The 27,129-nt window shown below is 48.1% G+C and overlaps 1 protein-coding gene across 10 annotated transcripts in view; it reads right to left on the bottom strand.

Moving 5' to 3' along the window:
- Positions 1-18,497: 18,497 nt before the first annotated feature.
- Positions 18,498-27,129, bottom strand: part of pax2a (paired box 2a) — a 262,939-nt gene continuing 254,307 nt past the window's right edge. For 7 of the 10 annotated variants that reach the window (XM_080215853.1, XM_080215851.1, XM_080215855.1 and 4 more), the window contains 2 exons: positions 26,386-26,472; positions 18,498-19,050 (listed from right to left, as the gene is read on the bottom strand). In XM_080215853.1, the coding sequence (XP_080071979.1) occupies positions 18,929-19,050; positions 26,386-26,472 (209 nt within the window). In that variant the 3' untranslated portion in view covers positions 18,498-18,928. Of the gene's footprint in view, positions 19,070-26,385; positions 26,473-27,129 lie in introns of all 10 variants that reach the window. The other 3 variants (XM_080215854.1, XM_080215858.1, XM_080215860.1) reach the window with 1 other exon arrangement.

The raw sequence follows: 27,129 nt of genomic DNA, 5'->3' as shown, positions 1-27,129 counted from the left end.
TCTAGTTCATTCAACCTCTCCTCAAACCTAATATCCTCCAGACCAGGCGACATCCTGGTAAACCTTCCTCGCACCCTCTCCAAACCATCCATGTCCTTCAGGTAGAATTGCATATAATATTTCAAATTGTGCGAGGAATTGAGTTTAGGAGTCGGGAGGTAATGCTGCAGCTTTATAAGACCCTAGTCAGACCCCACTTGGAGTACTGTGCGCAGTTCTGGTCGCCTCACTACAGGAAGGATGTGGAAGCCATTGAAAGGAGATTTACAAGGATGTTGCCTGGATTGGGAGGCATGCCTTATGAGGATAGGTTGAGGGAGCTCGGTCTCTTCTCCCTGGAGAGACAAAGGATGAGCAGTAACCTGATAGAGGTTTATAAGATGTTGAGGGGCATTGATCAGGTGGATTCTCAGAGGCTGTTTCCCAGGGCTGAAATGGTCACTACGAGAGGACACAGGTTTAAGGTTCTGGGGAGCAGGTACAGAGGAGATGTCAGGGGTAAGTTTTTCACTCAGAGGGTGGTGAGTGAGTGGAATCGGCTGCTGTCGGTGGTGGTGGAGGCAAATTCAATGGGGTCTTTTAAGAGAATTCTGGATGAGTACATGGGACTTAATAGGTTTAAGGGTTATAGGTAAGCCTAGTAGGTAGGGATATGATCGGTGCAACTTGTGGGCCAAAGGGCCTGTTTGTGCTGTAGTTTTTCTGTGTTCCATGTTCTAAATGCAGCCGAACTACTGTTTTACACAGCTGTTACAAAACTTGCCAACTTTTATTCTCTCTCCACTGACGCTGTCAGACCTGATGAGAATTTCCAGCATTTTCTGTTTTTGTTTCAGATTCCAGCATCCGCAGTAATTTGCTTTTATTTTGCCAACTTTTATACTTCATGTCCCAGCTGATGAGGGCCAGCAGGCCGTACGCCTTCCTAACCACCTTATTTACTACTTTCAGGGAACCGTAGACCTGTGCGTCCAGATCCCTCTGTATGTCAATTCTCCCAAGAGTTCAGCCATTTACTGTATAATTTGCACCTGAATTTGATATTCCAAAATGCATAACCTTGCATTTGCTTGGATTAAACTCCAACTGCCACCTCTCTCTACCCAAGTCTGCAATCTATCTATACCCTGCTGCATCCTTTGACAATCACTATCTATAACTGCGGCAATTTCTGCACCATTCTTTAAGTGTTCTTTGAAACCACATACGCAGGAAGAGTTGTCGACTAGGAGAGCTCGAACTCCAGCATTCAAAGCTTGAACAGTGTTGGTGGTCACTATAGTGCATCTGCAACTCTGAGAGCTATGTGGACAGTATATTCCTGGAGATAGTTGCCCGCAGGTAATGAGTGCGCAGAAGGGAATGGGTGACCATCAAACAGTTAAAGATGACCAGCCCTGTCTTGTTATCTTGGATCGGGAATGTCTCAACTGGTTGAGACTCGAAATTGGACTTTATTTGATTGAATTAGAATAAATACAACAAAATGGAAATCTGTTTAAAAAAAGACGAAATTGGACCTGGAACAACCTCTGGCAGCTTGTTCCAGACACTCACCACCCTTTGTGTGAAAAAATTGCCCCTCTGGACACTTTTGTATGTCTCCCCTCTCACCTTAAACCTATGCCCTCTAGTTTTAGACTCCCCTACCTTTGGGAAAAGATATCAACTAGTACCCTATCTATGCCCCTCATTATATTATAGTCCTCTATAAGGTCACCCCTCAGCTTCCTACACTCCAGAGAAATTGACTTCCTTCTGCACTGTAAGGATTCTATAGATTTAAAAGTCTTCATGATCATGACTGCCATCTCAGCAGTTGTAGCCTGGTTTAGCTTGTGTTGACCATGTAAATACGGGCAGAATGTGGATAGTTGGTAAAGCAGAAAAGAATGAAAATATTTTTACAAATGGACTGGTGGGGAATGGCACCGTTTATTAGGACTTGTACAAGAGAATTCATTGTACAAGTGAGCGACATGGTAGCTTCACAGCTCCAGGGTCCGGGGTTCGATTCCCAGCTCAGGTCACTGTCTGTGTGGAGTTTGCACATTCTCCCCGTGTCTGCATGGGTTTCCTCCGGGTGCTCCAGTTTCCTCCCACTGTCCAAAGATGTGCGGGTTAGGTTGATTGGCCATGTTAAGAAATTGCCCCTTAATATCCAGGGATGCGTAGGTTAGAGGGATTAGTGGGTATAATATGTAGGGATATGGGGGTAGGGCCTGGGTGGGATTGTGTTCGGTGCAGACTCGATGGGCCGAAGGGCCTCTTTCTGCACTGTAGGGTTCTATGATTCTCTGATTTGGCAGAGAACCGTCACGATGAGAGAGTGGAACTTTACTTGGGTTTGGACACAAATGGATCAATTATGTGTCCTCTATCTCCATTGATTTCAAAGTCTTTCACTTATCTGTGATGAACAGGTGGGCTACATTCAGCAGGATGTTTGGACCAAGAAAACATTTGCCTCAAATTCCCAGATTTCTTGAAATTGAACAGACCTTCAATAGACAAGATCTCTTAAAAGTAAATAAAGTTTATTTATTGGTCACAAGTAGACTTACATTCACACTGTAATGAAGTTACTGTGAAATTCCCACAGTCATCACACTCCGGTGCCTGTTTGGGTACACTGAGGGAGAATTTAACACGGTCAATGTACCCTAACCTGAACATTTTTGGACTGTGGGAGGAAACTGGAGCGCCCAGAGGAAACCAACACAGACATGGGGAGAACATGCAGACTCCGCACAGTGTGCCAAGTCAGGAGTCGAACCCGGGTCCCTGGCGCTGTGCTAACCACTGTGCCACCGTGATTAGTCATGCTAAATTGACCCTTGTGTCAAGGGGGATTAGCAGGGCAAATACATGGAGATACGCGAATAGGGCTTGGGTGGGATTGCAGTTGGGGCAGACCTGATGGGCCAAATGGCCTCCTTCTGTACTGTAGGGATTCTGTAATTTCTTGTCCTCCCTCAGCCTTCTCTGCTCTAAGGGAAAACAATCCGAGCCTATCCATTCTCTCCTTATAGCTCAAATGCTCTGTCTCAGCACCATCCTGGTGAGTCTCCTCTCTACTCCCTCTAGAGCAATCTTGAGTAGAGAGCTGCTTGCTGGTGATCTAACATGTAGATCACACAGTTCAGGTAAGGGGCAAGGTTGAGAAGACAGCAGAGGAATTGAACCCATGCTGGGTGGTGTTGTTTGGTGTCACAAACCCAGCTATCCAGCCAATCGAGCTAGATTATGGGTATAGGACTCTGGAGTGGGACTGGAACTTACAGCACGCTGATGCAATGGAGTGTGTGGGTCAAAGTTGACACCTAAGCAAGATTCGACATGACAAGAAATTCATGCCGTGTACTGTTCGTCAAACAAGGGGAGTTTTATGGTACGTACCTTGTTTAATAAACTAGGAACGCTGGAAAGATGGAGGCGGAGGGGAGGCCTTATATAGGTCTACAAAATTACGACTGGCATAGACAGGGTGGATAGTCAGAGGCTTTTTCCCAGGGTGGAAGTGTCAATTACAAGGGGGCATAGGTTCAAGGTGCGAGGGGGAAAGTTGAAAGGAGATGTGTGGTGGAAGCTTTTCATCATTTGGTTCTTTGCCTTGTAACCTATGGTGTTTCAAATGCTCACCTAAATGCTTCTTAAATCTTTTGAATGAGACTTGCATTATGAAGCCCCTCTCCAGGTTTCAGAACATCTCAATGCGGTTATAGCTAATTAAGTATGTTTGAAGTGTAGACATAATGATAAGCTAGGAGATATCGGATCCAATTTATGCACTGTAAGATCCCTCGAACAGTAACGTAATGGAGTTAGATAATCTGTTTTGAATTATGTTGACTGGGGGCAAAATATTGACTAGGATTTACATCTTGGTTTCGACTCAGAAGGAGAGGCAGCAGGTTCATAGAATCATAGAATCCCGACAATACAGAAGGAGGCCATTCGGCCCATCAAGCCTGCAATAATAAATCCCATCCAGGCCCTATTCCCGTAACCCCATGTATTTACCCTGCTAAGTCCCCTAACACTAAGGGATAATTTAGCATGGCCAATCCACCTAACCCGTACATCTTTGGACACTAAGGAGCAATTTAGCATGGCCAATCCACCTAACCCGTACATCTTTGGACACTAACGGGCAATTTAGCATGGCCAATCCACCTAACCCGTACATCTTTGGACACTAACGGGCAATTTAGCATGGCCAATCCACCTAACCTGCACATCTTTGGACACTAATGGGCAATTTAGCATGGCCAATCCACCTAACCCGTACATCTTTGGACACTAACGGGCAATTTAGCATGGCCAATCCACCTAACCTGCACATCTTTGGACACTAATGGGCAATTTAGCATGGCCAATCCACCTACCCTGCATGTCTTTGGACACTAAGGGGCAATTTAACATGGCCAATCCACCTACCCTGCATGTCTTTGGACAGTAAGGGGCAATTTAACATGGCCAATCCACTTACCCTGCATGTCTTTGGACACTAAGGGGCAATTTAGCATGGCCAATCCACCTACCCTGCATGTCTTTGGACAGTAAGGGGCAATTTAACATGGCCAATCCACCTACCCTGCATGTCTTTGGACACTAAGGGGCAATTTAGCATGACCGATCCACCTAACCTGCACATCTTTGGACACTAAGGGGCAATTTAACATGGCCAATCCACCTAACCTGCATGTCTTTGGACACTAAGGGGCAATTTAGCATGGCCAATCCACCTAACCTGCACATCTTTGGAGTTTGGTTATCCTGTTCAAGCGTGCGACAAAGGAAAAGCTCAATGTGAAGAATCCAGCTATTTGCCCTTCGGACTAATCTGCAGTAGTTTTCCATCTGTCATTCATCCTCTGTATGTTTTAGCCAATGGACGATCCTGCGCTTCACATTCATGTCATTGCTTTGAATATTATAGCTTTGGAGCTTGGATGGGGCCTGTCAGCTTTCCAAAGCAATGCATCTGTTATACCATGAATGCAGATGGACATTGTGCCCTGGAGCCTTGACCAGGACTGCTGGTCTCCTAACATCTGGATAAATCCTGCGGGAGAAAAATTAATGGATTCTGAGACTTGGAAACAGCCTGAAAATAGGACCATAGAAAAGTTACAGCACAGAATTAGGCCATTCAGCCCATCTTGTCCATGCCAGCCTGAGGAGACCCAGGCACTCTTTCTCAGCCCATCTTCCTGTATTAGCAAATGTGGGAATAATATACATAAGAACATAAGAAATAGGAGCAGGAGTCGGCCATCTAGCTCCTCAAGCCTGCCCCGCCATTCAATAAGATCATGGCTGATCTGAACTGGATCAGTTCCACTTTCCCGCTTTCTCCCCATAACCCTTAATTCCCCTGTCTATCAGAAACCTATCTACCCGTGACTTAAATATATTTAGCGAGGCAGCCTCCACCACTTCAACGGGCAGAGAATTCCAGAGATTCACCACCCTTTGAGTGAAGAAGTTCCTCCTCAACTCCGATCTAAACTGCCCCCCCCCCTTATCTTGAGGCTGTGCCCTCTAGTCCTGCTATCCTTTCTGAGCGGGAAGAATCTCTCTACCTCTACCCTATCCATCCCCTTCATTATCTTATACGTCTCTATAAGATCCCCCCTCATCCTTCTAAATTCCAACGAGTACAAGCCCAGTCTATTCAATCTCTCTTCATAGTCCAACCCCCTCATCTCCGGTATCAGCCTAGTGAACCTCCTCTGCACTCCCTCCAAGGCCAATATATCCTTCCGCAAGTGCGGCGACCAAAACTGCACACAGTACTCCAGCTGCGGCCTCACCAGTGCCCTGTACAGTTGCAGCAAGACCTCCCTGCTTTTATATTCAATCCCCCTCGCTATAAAGGCCAACATCCCATTTGCCTTCTTGATCACCTGCTGCACCTGCAGACTGGGTTTTTGCGACTCATGCACAAGGACCCCCAGGTCCCTCTGCACTGTAGCATGCTGCAGCTTTTCGCCCTTTAAGTAGTAGTCCCTCCTACTATTATTCCTGCCAAAGTGGATAACCTCACACTTGCTAACATTGTACATTACTCACATTATATTAAGCTTCTTTATTCGTGTCACAAGTAGTCTCACATTAACACTGCAATGAAGTTACTGAGAGAATCCCTGCAGTGCATGAAGGAGGCCATTCAGCCCACTGAGTCTTACAATCCCACCCAATTCCCATAACTGCATGGATTTATCCAGCTTGTCTCCCTGTCAGGAAGGAGCATTTTCGCGGAGGGTGTGGAGAGTCTGCAGAAGGATCTAGATAGACTGGGCGAATGGGCCAGTAAATGGCAAATGGAATTTAATGTTGGCAAGTGCGAGGTGGTCCACTTTGGCAGGAATAATGGTAGGAAGGACTATTACTTACGGGGCGAAAAACTGCAGCAGGCGACGGTGCAGAGTGACCTGGGGGTCCTTGTGCATGAGTCGCAAAAACCCAGCCTGCAGGTGGTCAGGAAGGCGAATGGGATGCTGGCCTTCATAGCGAGGGGGATTGAATATAAAAGTAGGGAGGTCTTGCTGCGGCTGTATAGGGCATTGGTGAGGCCGCAGCTGGACTACTGTGTGAAATTTTGGTCGCCGTACTTACGCAAGGATATTTTGGCCTTGGAGGGAGTGCAGAGGAGGTTTACTAGGCTGATACCGGAGTTGAGGGGGTTGAGCTATGAGGAGAGGCTGAATAAACTAGGCTTGTACTCGTTAGAGTTTAGAAGAATGAGGGGAGATCTCATTGAGACGTATAAGATGATGAATGGGATGGATAGGATAGAGGTGGAGAGGCTCTTCCCGCTCAGAAAGGACAGTAGGGCTAGGGGGCACAGCCTCAAGATAAAGGGGGGGCGGTTTAGAACGGAGTTGAGGAGGAACTTCTTCACTCAAAGGGTGGTGAATCTCTGGAATTCTCTGCCCGTTGAAGTGGTGGAGGCTGCCTCGCTAAATATTTTTAAGACGCGGGTTGATGGGTTTTTGATAAGCGAGGGGATTAAGGGTTATGGGGAGAGGGCGGGAATGTGGAACTGAGCCACGACAGATCAGCCATGATCTTATTGAATGGCGGGGCAGGCTCGAAGGGCTAGATGGCCTACTCCTGCTCCTATTTCTTATGTTCTTATGGTCAACCGAACCAACATGTCTTTCGGAACGTGGGAGGAAACTGGAGCACCTGGAGGAAACCCACGCATGCACGGGGAGAATGCGCAGACTCCGCACATGCACAGCAGTGAAATCGAACCCAGGTCCCTGATGTTGTGGGACAGCAGTGCTCACCTTCATGCCACCCTCATCCTTCAATTGTCTGTTACATTATGTTAGATCAAAGAACAAAGAACAACACAGCACAGGAAACAGGCCCTTTGGCCCCACAAGCCCACGCCACCCATTTTAACACTCAGTGAGTGCCTTATTCAAGTCTTTCTTCTACCTACGACTTTTGTCTACCTCTAGTGGATTCCACAATAAAGGGGGTGCAAATTTAGGGAATTATATGTGCCCCAGATTAAGGGAGATCCAATTCAGGGACAATTTATTGACACCAATCAGCCTAAAAAGCACGTTTTTGGGATGTGGGAGGAAACCGGAGCACCCGGAGAAAACCCACGCAGGCACGGGGAGAATGTGCAAACTCCCACAGACATTGACCCAAGCCAGAGATCCGACCTGGGTCTCTGTAACTGCACAGCAAACAGTGATAGTCACTGAGCTGTCGTTTTTGGCTTTTATCTTGATGTGAACTTCTGCAAAACATCTTCCTCTATTGCCTCTCTTTCCAGCGAGAGAGGCTCAGTTGGCCTCTGAGGCAGAGAGAAGCAGCCGCTCACCCGACTTCCTGCACCTCACCACCTGGGAGTTTTGTGAGTGAGGACCCCAGCTGAGACTTGGCTACAAAGCTTTGGTGATCCAGTTGCTTGCTGTTGTACTGAATGTCTAGGAAAGGAGTGAAAGGTTAGGGTGCTTGGGAAGGATATGGAAGAACCAGGATCCGCAGCCAAGTACAGAATGCATTCACGAAGAGGGCAGATCAATGAAACTAAGTGCAAAAACAGCTCATGTTTTTGTGCTCTGGGCAATGGCAAGATGGCGTTGAGTATTGAAGCTTACTATTTCAGTCTGACTGTTGACATAAGCTTGAAGGTCATCATTAGGGCGGGATCTGGGTTGAATTTTGGCCTCAGGTGACTGTCTGTGTGGAGGTTGCACGTTCTCTCAGTCTCTGCCTGGGTTTCCGTTGGCTGCTCCGGTTTCTTCCCACACTCCAAGGATTTGGAAGGTCCAATGCATGTCGGAATTATACAGTAAACGGTAGAACCCTTAGCAGTATTGACAGGCAGAGAGATCTGGGTGTACATGTCCACTGATCACTGCAAGTGGCAACGTAGGTGAGAAGGTAGTTCAGAAAGCATACGGCATGCTTACCTTCATCAGTCGGGGCACTGAGTATAAAAATTGACCAGTTGTGCTGCAGCTGTACAGAACCTTAGTCAGGCCTCATTTAGAATATTGTGTTCAGTTCTGGTCGCCACACTAACTGAAGGATGTGGATGTTTTGGAGAAGGTACAGAAGAGGTTTACCAGGATGTTGCCTGGTCTGGAGGGTATTAGCTATGAAGAGAGGTTGGAGAAACTCTGTTTGTTCTCACTGGAACAACAGGGATTGAGGGCTGACCTGATAGAGATCTACAAGATTATGAGTGACATGGACAGAGTGGATATTAGATTTTCTATCCTAGGGTGGAAAAGTCAAGTGAAAAGGGACGTAGGTTTAAGGTGCACGGGGAAAAGTTTAGAGGAGATGTGAGAGGCAAGTTTTTTACATATAGAGTGATGAATGTCTGGAATGTGCTGCTTGGGGAGATGGTGTTTAAGGGGCATTTAGACAAATACATGAATAGGATGGGAATGGAAGGTTACAGAATAGGGTGGGAATGGAAGAATACGGACACCGTAAGTGCATACGTTTTTAGTTTAGGTAGGCATCATGATTGGCGCAGGCTTAGAGGGCCAAACAGCCTGTACTTTTCTTTGTTCTTTATTCTTTGATGTGCAGGTTTAGTTGATTGACCATGCTAAATTGGCCCTTAGTGTCAGGGGGATTATTAGGGCAAATATGTAAGGTGGCAGAGTGCTAGGTGAGATGCTCTTTTGGAGTGTCAGGCAGACCCAATGGGCTGAATGGCCTCTTTCTGTGCTACAGGGATTCTATGGCTCTATTACAGGATTAATACCATACGGCTGATTTCACAATCTTACATTACCAAATTATCATCGGGGGAGGCAGGGGTGCAGTAGTATTGCAACTGGGCAGGTAATCTAGAGACCCAAGGTCATTCTCTGGGGACCCGGGTTCGAATCTCATCATGACCGATGATGAAATTCCAATTTAATGAAAAAAATCTGGAATTAATAATCTACTGATGACCATGAAACTGTTGTTGATTATTGGAAAAACCTATCTAGTTCACTAATGTCTTTAGGGAAGGAAATCTGCCGTCCTTACCTGGTCTGGCCAACATGTAACTCCAGAGTCACAGCAACGTTGTTGACTCTTAAATGCTCTCAGAGATGGACAATAAATATTGGCACCAAAATCCCATAAATGAATAAAAAAACTTTGTTTGACAGCTCCAAATGGTTATAAACTTTGAAGTGGGACCAAGAATTTTAAAAATGCTTGTTCTGATAAGGAAATAAAGGAATTTAAATAAAATGACGTTTTCTTTTATCAACTGGAGTGTTTTTTTTAAATGAACTTATCAAAAGACACAAGAAATTTAGTTCATCTCGGCATGGCTCCTGAGGTCTGCCCATGGATAGGAGACAGAGGGTAGTGGTTGACGGTAAATATTCATCATGGAGTTCGGTTACAAGTGGTGTGCCTCAGGGATCTGTGTTGGGGCCACTGCTGTTTGTGATTTTTATTAATGATCTGGATGAGGGTATAGTTGGGTGGATCAGTAAATTTGCTGATGACACCAAAGTCGGAGGTGTGGTAGATAGTGAGGAAGGGTGTCATAGTTTGCAGGAAGACTTAGACAGGTTGCAGAGCTGGGCCGAGAGGTGGCGGATGGAGTTTAATGCAGAGAAATGTGAGGTAATTCACTTTGGTAGGAATAACAGATGTGTTGAGTATAGGGCTAACGGGAAGACTTTGAATAGTGTGGAGGAGCAGAGGGATCTAGGTGTATGTGTACATAGATCCCTGAAAGTTGGGAATCAAGTAGATAAGGTTGTTAAGAAGGCATACAGTGTCTTGGCGTTTATTGGTAGGGGGATTGAATTTAGGAGTCGTAGCGTTATGTTGCAACTGTACACAACTCTGGTGCGGCCGCACTTGGAGTATTGTGTGCAGTTCTGGTCCCCACATTAAAGGAAGGATGTGGAGGCTTTGGAGAGGGTGCAGAGGAGGTTTACCAGGATGTTGCCTGGTATGGAGGGGAGATCCTATGAGGAGAGGCTGAGGGATTTGGGGTTGTTTTCGCTGGAAAGAAGGCGGCTAAGAGGGGATCTTATTGAAACATATAAGATGATTAGAGGTTTAGATAGGGTGGATAGTGATAGCCTTTTTCCTCTGATGGAAAAATCTAGCACGAGGGGGCATGGCTTTAAACTAAGGGGGGGTAGTTATAGGACAGATGTCAGGGGTAGGTTCTTTACCCAGAGGGTGGTGAGGGATTGGAATGCCCTGCCTGCTGCAGTTGTAAATGCGCCTAGTTTGGGGGCGTTTAAGAGGTCTGTGGACAGGTTTATGGACGAAAAGGGATTGGTTTAGGTTAGTGGGTCATTGTTTTTTTTTTAACTGGTCGGTGCAACATCGTGGGCCGAAGGGCCTGTTCTGCGCTGTAATGTTCTATGTTCTATGGTGGACGCTGGGTGAGTTGACATCATAGGTATAAGGGCAAAGGGTGGCAGGTGCGAGCATGAGTTGGCATTCAGTTGAAATGGGGCAATAAAAGGCCAAAAGTGGTGGGTGGAGAGGTAATAGAATGAGGAGCAATGCTTGGGTTGGGGGAGGTGGGGAGGCTTGGTGGAGGACTTCAGGTGGAGAAGTGAGCATGCAAGAGCTATTTTTGGTTTAATTGTTACTCTTCATCACTTCGAGACTGGCCTTCCGCCCAGCCTGCCCCCGTTGCTGGCAGCCTCCCACCCACCACCTCCCCCACTTTCTCCAAGGTCACCCGCCATGACTCCCATTTTCACTCATGCCCCCAGATCGAAAATCCCGTTCGCCACGGAGGGTACCAGTTCCAAAGTTGGATTTGCAGGACTGAGATTCCGCGCTCCTGAAAATTCAGGGTATGGTGATTCACGTACGAGAAGAGCTTAGATCCCTGAAAGTAAGCGCGCAGGTACAGTAGGGAATAAAGAAAGCAAATGGTATGTTGGCCTTCATAGTGAAGGGATTTGAGTATAGGGATGTTTTGCTACAATTGTATAGGGTGTTGGTGAGGTCATACTTGGAGAATTGTGTGCAATTTTGGTGTCCTTATCTGAGGAAGGATGTCTTTGCTGTAGAGGGAGTACAACAAAGGTTTACCAGGCTGATTCCTGGGACCAGTCATATGTGGAGAGACTAAGTCAATTAGGATTTTATTCATTGGAGTTTAGAAGAGTGAGAAGGGGTTGCATAGAAACTTATAAAATTTGTGGATGGAAAAAGAAAGGCTACAACAATAATTTAACATCAATAATGGCTTTATAGTGGCTATTCTGACTCAGAGCCAAGCATGCTGGGAATTTTGGCCAACTCATAGGTTAAAACCAGATGCAGGTCATAAAGAGGCTGTGGTCTAGGAGCTGTGATCTGAAGCTTCCTGCGGTTGTCAGATCAGGGAAGTTGTTAACATTAACCAAGACATTGTGGCTCCGATTTTTGTGGCTGCCATGTGTGGGACGTGTAAAATCAACGCAGCATCATGGCATCATTCAAAAGTAACTTCACTGGATGATCAAGCCATGTGATCGATTTCTGATGACACAATTGGCTGGATGACAGAACCTTCTGGAAGAAAGTGGGGAATTGTGGATAAAAAGACATGTTTAGCCTTTGTTTGGCCGCGATAACTTGAAGAGACCAACCGTCGCAACAAGACCTGTACCCTGAAGGATGCTTCAGAGAAGAAGAAGATAGATTCTACATCGAGGCTATTTCTTGACCAAGGTTTTCCTAAACTCCGCAGTATCTATTTTCAGTTAAATCATTAAAGTTGATGCTCAGTTAAATTTGATGTTCAGTTAGTGTTGAAGTTCAGTAAAGAGTTAATGACTTCCAACTGTTTATGTTTGAGTTGCTACTCGAAGTGTTAAATAAAGAAATAATTGAATTACTGTCCTTATTTGTCTTATCAAACTGGAATACTTTGAAGGTGTTTAAATTAAAGCTGTGTAAAACATTCTAAGAGGGTTAGAGAGGGTAGATTCAGAAAGAATGTTCCCGATGGTGGGAGAGTCCAGAACGAGGGATCATAGTTTGAGGACTGAGGTGAGGAGAAATTTCTTCACCCAGAGGATGGCGAATGTGTGGGATTCACTCCCACAGAAAGTAGTTGAGGCCAAAACATTGTGTGATTCCAAGGAGAAATCAGATATAGCTCTTGGGGATTACAGGGATCAAAGGATACGGGAGGAAGAGATATTGAATTCGATGATCAGCCATGCTCAGAATGAATGATGGAACAGGCTCGAAGGGCTGAATGGCCTCTTCCTGCTTCTAGTTTCGATTCCCAGTACTGCAGCACCAAGTAGAACAAGGAACAAAGAACAGCACGGGAAACAGGCCCTTCGGCCCAACGAGCCCCCGCCGCCATTTTAACATTGTGAGTCCCCTCTTCCACCCATGACTTTCTCTGTTTAAATAATTTGCTTTCCTGCTTTCCCCAGCGATGTTTTCTGACATTATACTCCATCAGAGAAGTGGACACAATTTGTTTATAGAATCACCAGTGCAGAAGGAGGCCATTTGGCCCATTGAGTCTGCGCTGTCAACAATCCCACCCAGGTCCCATCCCTGCGGCCCCACATATTTACCCTCCCAGTCTTCCGGACATCGAGGGGCAATGGTCAATCAACCTAACTCGCATATCCGTGGATATGGGTGGATAATGACACCAATAGGCAGAAGCATTTCCCTCCGAGTACTTGTTCCCATTGCCATCTGACGCAAGCAAGGCCTAATTAATAAGAGCCAGAACTCGGGTGAGACATACAAAAAAAATTTATTTCTCATGTGCCACAAAGAAATCGGAACAGAATAGAACCGTGAACGAAAGCCACATGGGTCAGCTGGTTTAACTTTGCAAATTGTCTCGACAGCAGAGGCGATATCCTCACATTCCTCCCCCCCCGCTCCCCCCCACCTTATCCTCCGCAGAGGAAGATTCCAATTGCTAGGTACCGAGCAAAGGCTTGCCCAACGCGCCCCGTTGGCTGGCGCCCAGGCTCCCTACCCACTCCCTTCTCACTGGGTTGCCCACTACCCCGTTCCCCTCCTGCAAACCACTCCCCCCCCCCAAACCCCTCTCCTTCCTTCCCACCACCAGCTCTACGGGGGAGCAATTTCGATCGAGTTGAATTTCCATTGGATGGATAGTTCCTTGTCTTTTTTTCCTTCAATTCTCCCAAGAAGTACATCTTAAATTAAAAAAAAAACCCACACCATTTTCTCAGTCCATCTGATTAAAGCTTTTTAGCTCACACAGTCTGCAACGTGATCTCAGTGTGGGAGAAGTGAGTCCTTTCTTTCTTGTTCCTCCGGAACCACTTTTCCAACGTCTGCCCCTCTCCCTGTCTCCCCCCACCCTAGCCCGCCCCTTCCCCCCCCCCCCTCAACTCCCGACCCAGCCTTTAACCCCCCACCCCCCCTCCCCGACCACCCTTGCCCCTTCACCCGACCCCGTTTGGGTAAGCAAGTGTGATTCTGGCATGCAAAGTGGCGATCGCCGCTGTTCTTTTTCTCCTCTCCGTCACGAAACATCTAACGGTCACGGGTTCTTTCGAACAAAAAAAATAAAGGACGTCACCCAGCTCTGACGGCGGGGCGGGCTGGATACTGAGGCCTCGCTTTGGGTCAGAACGGGGGGGATACCACTTCAGGCGGGGAGAATGGCGACACGTGACGAAATGATGTCCAGGAGTCGGATAATGTCACAACACCCTGTTCGTTCGACCATGCACATCTGACAGTGTGTGTGTGTGCGTGCGTGTACATGTGTGTGTGTGTGTGTGCGCGTGTGTGTATATCTGTGTGCGCGCGCGCGCAGTGGTGCACGTTTCACAAGGAAGGCGCATCCAGGGTAACACCGCAACAGAATACAAAGCACAGCATTTGTCCAAATTTGCATAGTGATGAATCCCATTCTTTTCACAAAAAAACTCAACAAAAAATAGAAGTCCAGTGTGAAAGACTACCTTTCCTCAGGATTGCGTACCCAGTCGAATAAAGGGCCATGCTGTGCTTTATTTGAACATCGTAGAGAACACAAAAATAACACTTTAACAGAACAGGTGCTGAGAATAATTTTTTTTTTTTGCCTTTTTTTGTCAGTTAATCTACAAGACACTGACGTGTCATTGTGTTCTCTAATGGATGCAGCGTTGGTCTATATACAAGAGGAAATCCTTCACATTATAAGCAATATCATCCTACAGTGTAGCAATCCTTTCTTTGCACGTAACAATACATTAAGGAATTGCTGGGATTATTATTTTCCACAGTTCATTCTACTCAGTTCTATTGTCATATAATATGCACATTGAAGTTTTCAGCTGCACATTATCATATAAATTCCAAATCTTTTCTTTTAAGCAATAGGTACCTATAATACTGATTTACAATCAATGCATAAACGTCCTGTAAATAAAAACCTAACGGTAACCGAGTCTTTGGCAAATGTTGCAATAAAAATTACATTCACTTTTTCTTAAATCAATTGTTCCAGAGAGCAGTGCCAAATAGGTTGTCCCTTATCAGGCGATGTTTGTGTGTCTCTTTCTTGATAGATCCATCCCTGCCCCTACCTCTGAATCTCCACCCCACCACACCCATTAATGCACCCCCCCCCCCCCGCCCCCCCCTCCGAGCAACTCCCACCACCCCCACCAGCTTTCGCAAGGTCGGGCCCAAGCACAAAGTCAGCTGGTTCCCGAGTTGAACCTGCCTTTGTGAATGGGTCAGGAAAGAGACAAACAAAAGCGCTGGGGTGCTGTGGCAGTGACTGTTGTGCTTTGTCTGTAACGCTTTAAAACCTGTGGGTTTTGCCGAGGGGTGCGGAGCAGTTGTGGGGGGAGGGGGGGGGCCGGGGGTGGTGAGAAATCCTCTAGTGGTGTTCAACAGCTGACCTAGAATGTACCAATGTGTGTATGCGTGCATTGTATACGCATGCATGCCTGTGGATGTGTATATGTGTGTGTCCGTGTTTGTGTGTGCATGTGTCCATGGGTATGTGCATGTGTCTGTATGCATCCGTGTGTCTGTGTTTGTGTGTCCATGTATACATGGGTACGTGTGAGTGTGTGTGTATATGTGTGCATGTGTGTGTGCACAAGTTGTACGCATATGCATGTGTGTGTTTGTGCTTGTGTTTGTGTGTACATGGGTATGCGTGAGTGTGTGTGTGTGTATGTGTGCGTGCGTGCACAAGTTGTATGCATATGCACGTCTATGTGTGTGCATATGTAAGTGTCAGTGTTTGTGCGTGCATGTATCTATGTGTGCCTGGGTACGTGTGTGTGTGCACACGTGTGTGTGTTGTATGCGCGTACCTGTGTGCCTATGCCTGTGTGTCTGTGCGCGTATGGGTATTTGTGTGCATCCATGTGTGTCTGTATGATTCTGTGTGCTTGTGAGTGCATGTGTGTATGCGTCTGTGCATTATGTGTCTATCTGGGTCTCTCTGTGTGTATACATGTCATTTAAGTGTGTCTGTGTGCATGTGTGTCCGCATCTTTGTGTATGCGTCTGTGTGTTGATGTGTCTGTGTTCATACCGGTGTGTGTACGTATGCGTGTATACGGTGTGTGCATGTGTGCACCATGTAAGTGTGTGTGAGAGATGCCAGTTTTTTTTTGCACTTGCATGCAGGTAAGAAGTGGTGAGGACACAGAACGAAGCAACCTCCAGCTGCTTATGTCACTGCGCAGAGTGACAGTGTCTGGAGTGGGGAGCACACGATCGATCCGTATAATCTGGAGAGCCCAGTGAATATTCCAACCCTTCACCCCACCATCCGAATCATTCTAAAATAACCTTGCTCTTCATTCTGTTGCATTTGGAAGCTCTGTTTTCAGGCAGGTAGTCAGAAAGGCAGGGTATACTTTAACCGCCAAAGCATATAGCTATTTTGTAACGTCTATCTACAGACTTCATTAATACCTTTCACCACTGGAGTGCAGTAACTGTAAACTCAAAATACAAGCCAATTAAGTGCCTCTTTGACTGTCTCTTTTCTCACTCGTAAAGGAAAGTGTTTTTACAATATCGTTCTACTGCGGAAATCAGTGTCCCCTCACCAACTCCCCAGCTCATTGCAACCATTGTTGGTACAATCAGATAGCTAGTGCAAAAAAAGTACAAGGAAACATCAACTATTTGCGTGGCCTCCCTTGTCCGAGATCGCCTTGTGTGGAGAAGGCGTTTCCATCTCCGTCCTAAACCTTCCATCGTCACCTTCTGACATAAAATACAATCAACTTTATTGAGAACCATTGCACCTGGTGTTTCGGGAGTGGGTGGGGTGGGAGGGGAGGAGGGGGGATGGTGGCGTTTGAACGGTTTAAGCGTAACACCCCCCTCGACGCTTGCCACGGGTTAACACGTACTGCTTTTTTTTAGTAAGTTTCCTGAAAAAAAAAGCACGCGTCGAAGGAACAGAAAGTGTCCGGAGAATCGCCAAGAGCTGGGACTTCCGTGGAGAGGGCAGAGCGGGAAGAAGGGATAGGAGGGGTGACTGAGGGGGTGGGAGGGTGGTGGGGGGGGAGTGGGGGTGTGGATATGAGGGGGGGTGGGAGGTGGAAATGAGGGGTGTGGGTGGGGTTGATGGGGGTGGGCGGTTGGGGGGGGTGGGGGTGAGGGGGGTGGGGGTGAAGTTGACGGGGTGGGAGGTGGATATGAGGGGTGTGGGAGGGCGGGGGGTGAGGGGGGTGGGGGGGATGTGGGGGTGGGGGGTGGGGGTGAGGGGGGCTGGGGTGAGGGGGGTGGATGTGAGGGAGGTGGGGGGTAGGGTTGACGGGGGTGGGGGTGAGGGGGGGGTGGGAGGGAGGGGGTGAGGGTGAAGGGGGTGGGGGGTGAGGGGGGTGGGAGTGAGGGGGTGGGAGTGAGGGGGGTGGGACTGAGGGGGGGTGGGAGTGAGGGGGTGGGAGGGTGGAGGTGAGGGGGGTTGGGGGGTAGGGGATGGAGGTGAGGGGGTGGGGGGTGGGAGAGTGGGGGGGGCGGAGGCGAGGGGGATGGAGGCGAGTGGGGGAAGCAAGGGGGGGTGGGAGGGTGGGGGGTGGAGGCGAGGGGGTGGGGGGTGGAGGCGAGGGGGTGGGGGGTGGGAGGGTGGGGGGTGGAGGCGAGGGGGGTGGGAGGGTGGGGGTTGGAGGCGAGGGGGTGAGGGGTGGAGGCGAGGGAGGTGGGGGGGTGGGGGGGTGGGGGGTGGAGGCGAGGGGGGTGGGGGGGTGGGGGGTGGAGGCGAGGGGGTGGGGGGTGGAGGCGAAGGGGGTGGGAGGGTGGGGGGGGTGGAGGTGAAGGGGGTGGGAGGGTGGGGGGGGGTGGAGGTGAAGGGGGTGGGGGGTGGGGGGTGGAGGCGAGGCGGTGGGGGGGTGGAGGCGAAGGGGGTGGGAGGGTGGGGGGGTGGAGGCGAAGGGGGTGGGAGGGTGGGGGTGAGAGGGTGGGGGGTGGGTGTGGAGGGGGTGGGGGCTGGGGGCGGGTGGGGGTGGGTGTGGAGGGGTGGGGGCTGGGGGCGGGTGGGGGTGGGTGTGGAGGGGGGTGGGGGTGGGGTGGGGGTGGGTGTGGAGGGGGGTGGGCGTTGGGGTTGGGGGGGGTGGGGGGTGGAGTTGGGGGTGGGAATGATGCAGCCAAGATGTAATTAGGAGGCGGCATGTATACCAGCCAGAGCCTCCCCTGGCACTGGGATTGGGGGGTTGGATTTGAGAGAACGAGAGCCAGAGGGGTTAGAGGAGGGAGTGTGTGGGGTGGGGGGGGGGGGGTTGGAGTGGTTGGTGGGGGGGGGAGAGATACTGCACAAAGTGTACTCCCTCCATTCGAAACGATATGGAGTCAACAGTGAGCCAAAAAAAGTTTTGAGATGTGCCATCTTGTAAACATGATAGAGCTGGGAGTGTGGGGGGGATGAAAGGGTCAGTGGGGTGGGGGGAAGAATCCGCTTTCTGCACTCGCCAGTTGCCATGTCGCCGTTTCCCTCCCCAAGAGGAACGCTGGTCTTCCTGGAAATGCTCTTCCACTGCTGGTTTGTTCGGTGGGGGGGTCGAAATCGCCAAGTCAAAGGTGGGAGCAGGAGCATGTCCAAATGCTGAGTCAATGTTATCGGAGCACTGAAGCAGTTTCATTTGCGTTTAATGTGGGGGGTTTTTTTGTGTGTGTGTGTGTGTGTTTCATCAATCCATTCATTACGAGATACGCATATATATATATCTATATATGAGCTATGTTTTTTTTTGTGTGTTTCCTTTTCTCTTCTATCTTTCTTTTGTGTCCAGTCAACAGGGGCCAGTGTGGAAAATAAAGCCAAAAGTTTAAATGGCACCGCAGTTTGAAGGATAAATGTTTGCAGCTTGGGAAATCCACGTTATTCGATGTGGATGCTCAAATGTGCTTCCTTCCGCCACGCTCTCACAGAATTTAACACCGTTTTTCGTTTCGCTTCCCTAAGTCCCCAGTTCTTCATCCCAACAATTGAAATTGATCAGACTGGTACAATGTGGAGTCCGAGAGATTCGTCTTGCAATTTCATGGGGTTGCCGTAGTAACTAGTGGCGGTCGTAGGCAGTGGCAGCAGTTGGGGGTGCAGTACCCCTGGATGCGGCACTATAATAATAAGGGGAACCTGGAAGTTAACACAGGAGATGATGGACCAGTTGGAAGGACATAAGTTTTATTTTCCAGCAAACAGTGCCCGCCCTGGTCAAGCCCGGGTTTCTCTGATTCGGTAATTTAGCGCGTAGAGGCACCCAAACGATGCTCTCCCATTCCATCGCCATCGAAGGTCAGAGGGGAGATTAAGGTTTATCAGTGTCACAATAACACTGCAATGGAAGTTCTGTGAAAATCCCCCAGTCGCCATACTCCCACTGAGGGAGAATTTTGCACTCGAATTTTGTGCTAAGTTAGGTGCATGGCCAATGCACCTAACTGAGCACAATCTTTACTCTAATTAAAGATAGTCCTGAAATACCCAGTACGTTGCTCTGTCTTGTTGGGACGTTCATAGAATCCCCACAGCGCAGAAGAAGCCATTTGGCCCATCGAGTCTGCACCAACTCGCTGACAGAGTATCTCATCCAGGTCCTCTTCCCTGCCCTATCCCTGTAACCCCACACATTTACCATGGGTAGTTCATTTAACCGAACACATCGGCAGGTTAGGTTGATTGGCCATGTTAAGAAATTGCCCCTTAGTGTCCAGGGATGCATAGGTTAGAGGGATTAGTGGGTATAATATGTAGGAATAGGGGGGGTAGGGTCTGGGTAGGATTGTGTTCAGTGCAGACTCGATGGGCCGAAGGGCCTCTTTCTGCACTGTAGGGATTCTATGATTCTATGATCTTTTGGAGTGTGGGAGGAAAGCAGAGAGCACCCGCAGGAAACCCGCGCAGACACGGGGAGAATGTGCAGACTCTGCACAGTAAGCCAAGCCGGGAATTGAACCTGGGTCCCTGATGCTGTGAGGCAGCACTGCTACCACCATGCCACCCTATTCCCGAATATTCCTTTCACCGACTGGCCAGGACTCTCCCTGGAGGTAACATCTACCAGGGTCGGGTAGATGAAGCATGAATCCAGTGGTGTGCAAGGCTTTGCATTGGGAGGCAATGACTTAGTGGTATTATCGCTCAACTATTAATCCAGAAACTCAGCTAATGTTCTGGGGGACCCAGGTTCGAATCCCACCACATTTGAATACAAAAATCTAGAACTAAGAATCTACTAATGACCATTGTCGATTGTCAGTAAAACCCATTTGGTTCCTTTAGGGAAGGAAATCTGTCGCCCTTACCTGGTCTGGCCTACATGTGACTCCAGAGCCACAGCAATGTGGTTGACTCTCAACTGCCCTCCAAGGGCAGCTTGGGATGGGCCAGCCAGCGAAGCCCATGTCCCATGAATGAATTACAAAAAGGACAGGTTGGATGTGGCCGAGGGTGATCTGTAGTCTTGGCTGGCTCTTGTACAGAATCTGCAAACAGGCTTCCAATAATTCTGTTCTGAACCCCCTTCGGAGAATTGAAACAATGGCCATTTGTCCCACATTTTACACGTTACCCGGCAACAACCTGGCAAGGCTTAGGGATGACATTCCATAGTCAATGGTGAAAGAAAACCAACCAAGTTGGGCAGTACCCTTTGTGGAGCTCCCCTTAAAGCCACGTGACGTCGTTCAGAGCTGTTTCAACAATAGCTTGTTTTTGTGATTTTCTAATTGTACAATAAAAGTTACAGCCCTGGAGTTTGCTCACAATTCTTTACTCCAACAGCAATAGAATCGTATTGTGGGCGGCACGGTAGCACAGTGGTTAGCACTGCTGCTTCACAGCTCCAGGGACCTGGGTTCGATTCCTGGCTCGGGTCACTGTCTGTGTGGAGTTTGCACATTCTCCTCGTGTCTGTGTGGGTTTCCTCCAGTTTCCTCCCACAGTCCAAAGATGTGCCCGTTAGGTTGATTGGCCATGCTAAGAAATTGCCCCTTAGTGTCCAGGGATGCGTAGGTTAGAGGGATTAGTGGGTATAATATGTAAGGATATGGGGATAGGTCCTGGGTGGGATTGCATTCGGTGCAGACTCAATGGGCCGAAGGGTCTCTTTCTGCACTGTAGGATTCTATGAAACCATATAGTGCAAAACGAGGCCATTCGAGCCAGCACTGACAACAATCCCACCAGGCCCTACCCCCCGTAACCTCATGCATTTACCCCACTAACATTAAAGGGCAATAGGCAATGGGTGGGGTTGTCATCAGTGCAGTCTTGATGGGCCAAATGGCATCCTCCTGCATTGTAGATTCTATCATTCTATGAATTTATTGCAGCCAATCAACCGAACCCACATATCTTTGGAGTGTGGGAAGAAACCAGAGGAAACCCAGGCAGACACGGGGAGAATGTGCAAACTCCAAACAGACAGTCACCCATGGCCAGAATTGAACCCAGATACCTGGTGCCGTGAGGTAGCAGTGTTAACCACTGTGCCACCCTAGCTACGCAATAACTGCACCAACTTGCATTCATTTAACACATTTAAGAGTAACTAGGTGACATTAAGTGCTTCATATCGATGCCTTGATGCCAAGCACATGAAAAAATATCAAAACAAGTGATCAAAAGCTTGGTCAATAAGTTAATTTTAAAGGGCATCATGCAGTGAGAGGAAGAGAGCTGGAGAGCTTGGGGTTCGTGTGTTGGGGGGGGTGCAAAATGCCACAGCTTAGCACCCAGGCAACTGAAGATAACTGAAGACACAGCCATCAGTGGCAGAGCGATTAAAATTGGGAACGCTCCAGGGACCTGGCCTTGGGTAACTGTATGGCGTTTGCCCCCTTGTGTCCAAAGATGTGCAGGTTAGGTGGATTGGCCATGCTAAATTGCCCCTTAGTGTCCAAAGATGTGTAGGTTAGGTGGATTGGCCATGCTAAATTGCCCCTTAGTGTCCAAAGATGTGTAGGTTAGGTGGATTAGACATGGTCAATATCTGGGGTTACAAGAATAGGGTGGGGTATTGGGCCTGGGTAAGATGCTCTTTTGGCATGTCAGTGCTAACTCAATGGGCAGAATGGCCTCCTTCAGCACCATTCTGTGGGTCTATTCTATTTTAATTTCGAAAGAACGGCTGCGTCGCTTCCCACTTCAACCACTGGCTGTGTGAACCTGCTGGGTAGTTCTGCTGTGTGGACCTACACCAAACAGAAACTGGTGTGACTTGTTTCAATCAGTCCCTTACAGCCAGCAGACAGAGTGAGCTTTGTGTGAGCAGTCTGGGCAGGATTTGAGCCCAGGTCCCAGAGGTAAACTGATAGTGTCTAACCTACTACACAACCTAGCCTGCTTAAAGCTACTTTAATCTTCCTGAAACTCAGGTACAATGATGCTGAGCCCCCCCCCCCCCAACTTCTTCCATTTGAATAAGTCTCAGTGATATCAGCAGTGTGTGTGTTATAACCGACACCTAACCCCAAAACCTCTGGACCTCTGACTGAGACAGTCATCTCAGTGACATTGCTGCTAGGGTTCCCATAAAGGGTTGAATCATAGAATCTATTCAGAGAATCTCTACAATGCAGAAGGAGACCATTCAGCCCATCGAGTCTGCACCGACCACAATCCCACCCAGGCCCTATTCCCGTAAGCCCACATATTTACCCTGCTAATCAATGAAATTTAAACTGAATTTACATTCTCAACATTGTTTTCCAATTTCTCCATACCCTCGCCCCCTCACTGTCTCTGACTCTCCCAGATCTTTGCCCCCCTCTCTGATCCCTTGCACGTGCGCAGATCATAGAATTATAGATCATAGAATTCCTAGAGTGCAGAAGAGGCCATTTGGCCCATTCTGCCTACACCAACTCTCTGATGGAATATCTTACCCAAGCCCTTTCCCTCGCTATATCTCTGTAAGGCCATACACTTAGCATGGCCAATCCATCAAACCTACACATCTTTGGACACTAAGGGGCAATTTAGCATGGCCAATCCACCTAACATGCACATCTTTGGACATTAAGGGGCAATTTAGCATGACCAATCCACATAACCAACACATCTTTGGACACTAAGGGGCAATTTAGTGCAGCCAATCCACCTAACATGCACATCTTTGGACATTAAGGGGCAATTTAGCATGACCAATCCACATAACCCACACATCTTTGGACACTAAGGGGCAATTTAGTGTGGCCAATCCACCTAACATGCACATCTTTGGACACTAAGGGGCAATTTAGCATGACCAATCCACATAACCCACACATCTTTGGACACTAAGGGGCAATTTAGTGTGGCCAATCCACCTAACATGCACATCTTTGGACACTAAGGGGCAATTTAGCATGACCAATCCACATAACCCACACATCTTTGGACACTAAGGGGCAATTTAGTGTGGCCAATCCACCTAACATGCACATCTTTGGACATTAAGGGGCAATTTAGCATGGCCAATCCACCTAACCTACACATTTTTGGACATTAAGGGGCAATTTAGTATGGCCAATCCACCTAACCTACACATTTTTGGACATTAAGGGGCAATTTAGTATGGCCAATCCACCTAACCTACACATTTTTGGACATTGAGGGGCAAGTTAGTGTGGCCAATTGAAGTAACCTGCACATCTTTGGACTGTGGGAGAGCACCCAGAGGAAACCCACACAGACAGGGAAAGAACATACAGATTCTGCACAGGCAGTGACCTGAGGCTGGAATTGAATCCGGGATCCCGTGCTGTGAGGCAGCAGTGCTGACCACTGTGCCACCATGGGGCAAAGTAGAAGGAGCATAGAACCATAGAACCCTACACTGCAGAAAGAGGCCCTTCGGCCCATCGAGTCTGCACGGACCACAATCCCACCCAGGCCCTACCCCTATATCCCTACATATTTTACCCATTAATCCCTCTATCCTACACATCCCTGGACACTGAGGGGCAATTTCTTAGCATGGCCAATCAACCTAACCGGCACATCTTTGGGCTGATTTTGCCTCCCATTCTCCCAACACAGTAACTTTAGACCCAGGAATTGAAATTTCTGCTCTCTACATTGAGCGGGCTTCAAATTACAGAACTGCTGCGTAACATTGTGCCTTGTGCTTAAGCCCGGGTCAATATAAAGAAGAAAAGTCCAATGTGGCAGCCACTGAACTTGCCACCATTGGGATTTGTTTAATCTCACGTCTTTCTTTTTAGGGAAGGGGTTACGCACTTGTCTGGGCTGTTGAAAAGAACTCATTGGGACCCAAACAACCGGCAGGCTAATCGATGGCAAGTGCCGTCAAAGCTCAATCTGATCATGTCCTCCACGTCACGTTCGCATGCACACTTACCAGCAGGAGAAGGGTATACTGGCATTGGAGGGAGTCCAGATAAGGTTCATCCCAGGTATGGGGAGATTCTCTTATGAGGAGAGTTTGAAAGGTTGGGTCTGTACTCATTGGAGTTTAGAAGAGTGACCTCTCATTCGGCACGGTAGCACAGTGGGTTAGCACTGCTGCTTCACAGCTCCAGGGACCTGGGTTCGATTCCCGGCTCGGGTCACCGTCTGTGTGAAGTTTGCACATTCTCCTCGTGTCTGCGTGGGTTTCCTCCGGGTGCTCCAGTTTCCTCCCACAGTCCAAAGACGTGCCGGTTAGGTTGATTGGCCATGCTAAGAAATTGCCCCTTAGTGTCCAGGGATATGTAGGTTAGAGAGATTAGTGGGTATAATGTGTAGGGATATGGGGCCTGGGTGGGATTGTGTTCGGTGCAGACTCGATGGGCCGAAGGGCCTCTTTCTGCACTGTAAGGTTCTATGTTCTCATTGAGACATACTGGATTCTCAGTGGGTTTGACAGGGTAGATGCTGAGAGGTAGTTTCTCCTTGACTAGAGGGCAGAATCTCAGATGTGGAGTTGCCGGCTTTGGACTAGGGAAGACACAGTAAGTAGTCTCACAACCCCAGATTAAAACCCAACAGGTTTATTTGGTAGCACAGGCTTTTGGAGCGCTGCTCGCCTGATGAAGGAATGGTGCTCCGAAAGCTCATGCGACCAAATAAACCAGTTGGACTTTAACCTGGTGTTGTGAGACTACTTACAGAATCTCAGAATAAGGCCCATTTAAGACAGGGATGAGGAATTTCTTCTCTCAGAGGGTAGTGAATCTGTGGAATTCTTTACCACAGAGGGATGTAGAGATTAGGGCGGCACAGTAGCACAGTGAGTTAGCACTGCTACTTCACAGCTCCAGGGTCCTGGGTTCGGTTCCTGGCCTCGGGTCACTGTCTGTGTGGAGTTTGCACATTCTCCTCGTGTCTGCGTGGGTTTCCACAGGTTTCCTCCCACAGTCCAAAGATGTGCGGGTTAGGTTGATTGGCCATGCTAAGAAATTGCCCCTTAGTGTCCAGGGATGCGTGGATTAGTGGGTATAATATGTAAGGATATGGGGATAGGTCCTGGGTGGGATTGTGTTCGGTGCAGACTCGATGGGCCGAAGGGCCTCTTTCTGCATTGTAGGGTTCTATGATATGATTCAGACTGGGTATGTTTAAGGCTGAGATTTTTAATCATGTGGTTAATCAGTAAGGCAATCAAGGGCTATAAGGATAAGGCAGAAAAGTGGAGTTGAGGATTATCACATCAGGTTAGTCATGATGTCATTAAATGGTGGAGCAGATTCGATGGGCTGAATGGCCTATTTCTGTTCCTATATCAGATGGATCTTGGGGTAGCAACCAGTTTAGAGGAAGCCTGATTGACTAATTCTAACTCAGAGTGTCATCTCTACACCCCCTAATCCCTACCCTCTTCCCGGCAACCATCCATAGTTTGCAGAGACTATTTCCTCGGGTGTTGTAGCTGTTACTAGGGGGGGCATAACTATAAGGTTCATGGTGGGAGATATAGGAGGGATGTTCGAGGTAGATTCTTCACTCAGAGAGTGGTTGGGGTGTGGAATAGACTGTGATAGTGGAGTCGGACACTATAGGCACTTTCAAGCGGTTACTGGATAGGCACATGGAGCACACCAGAATGATAGGGAGTGGGATAGTTTGATCTTGGGTTTGGACATAGCTCGGCACAACATTGAGGGCCAAGGGCTGTGCTGTACTGTTCTATGTTCTATGTATCATTGCTGCACTGGCTCAGACTCAGCATGGCTATACTCTGCTGTGCACTCACTCACTGACCCCAAACGCGAATGGAAGCAGGGATTGAAAAAGGCCATAAATGGCCTGGTACGTATTTGGGGGTGAGACTGAGCCGGACATCAAAATACAGAAGAAAATCAAAGGCGGATTTATCCCAATGCACAAGCCCACTTTTTCAAAAAATATGAAAATGATTAGTTCGCTCAGTTGTGAACAGTCAAATATTTTTCTTGACTGGATCGCATTGTACGGAGGCCTTTCTGAAGCAAGAGGTGCAAAGTAGCAATCAGCCAGAAAATACTCACTTAATAATCCTGGGTTAGTGAAGCGCCAAGCTTCATTATAAGTTGTGTACTGTGGATGGGTGTAAGGGTTCCCTGAAAATTCGCTGCCTGAGGAAAGAAACAGAAGAAAATGCTAAAGAAAAATACACACAGCAGAAAATAACGTGACGTTTCTTGTGCAGGTTTTAAAATTAGTGCCACAAGTAGGCTGACATTAACAATGCAATGAAGTTACTGTGAAAATCCCCTAGTTGCCGCACTGTTCAGGTACACTGAGGGAGAATTTAGCACTTAACCAGCAGAATTAAGGACCCCATGCATCCTGGATATACTCTTTTCCACCTAACCTGCACATCCATTGGGAAAAGGTACAAAGTCTGAGGATAGGAACCAACCAACTCAAGAACAGCTTCTTCCCTGCCACGATCAGACTTTTGAATGGACCTACCTCGCATTAAGTTGATCTTTTTCTATACCCTAGCTGTGACTGAAACACTACATTCTGCACTCTCTTCTTTCCTTCTCTATGAACGGTCTGCGTGGTGCACAGGAAGCAATACTTTTCACTGCACATTAATACATGTCTCAACAATAAATCAACTCAATTCAAAGACTAGCACGTCTTTTGGGAGGAAACTGGAGCACCCAGAGTAAGCCCTCGCAGACACAGGGAGAATGTGCAGACTCCACAAAGACAGTGACCCAAGGCTGGGATCAAACCAGGTCCCTGGTACTGTGAGGCAGCAATGCTAACCACTTTGCCAC

The sequence above is a fragment of the Carcharhinus amblyrhynchos genome, chromosome 31 (assembly GCF_965287045.1).
Source record: "Carcharhinus amblyrhynchos chromosome 31, sCarAmb.v2.hapA, whole genome shotgun sequence".
NCBI classification, from domain to species: Eukaryota; Metazoa; Chordata; class Chondrichthyes; order Carcharhiniformes; family Carcharhinidae; genus Carcharhinus; species Carcharhinus amblyrhynchos.
The sequence above is the reverse complement of the archived record's forward strand: the minus strand, read 5'-3'. Positions and strand labels throughout refer to the sequence as shown.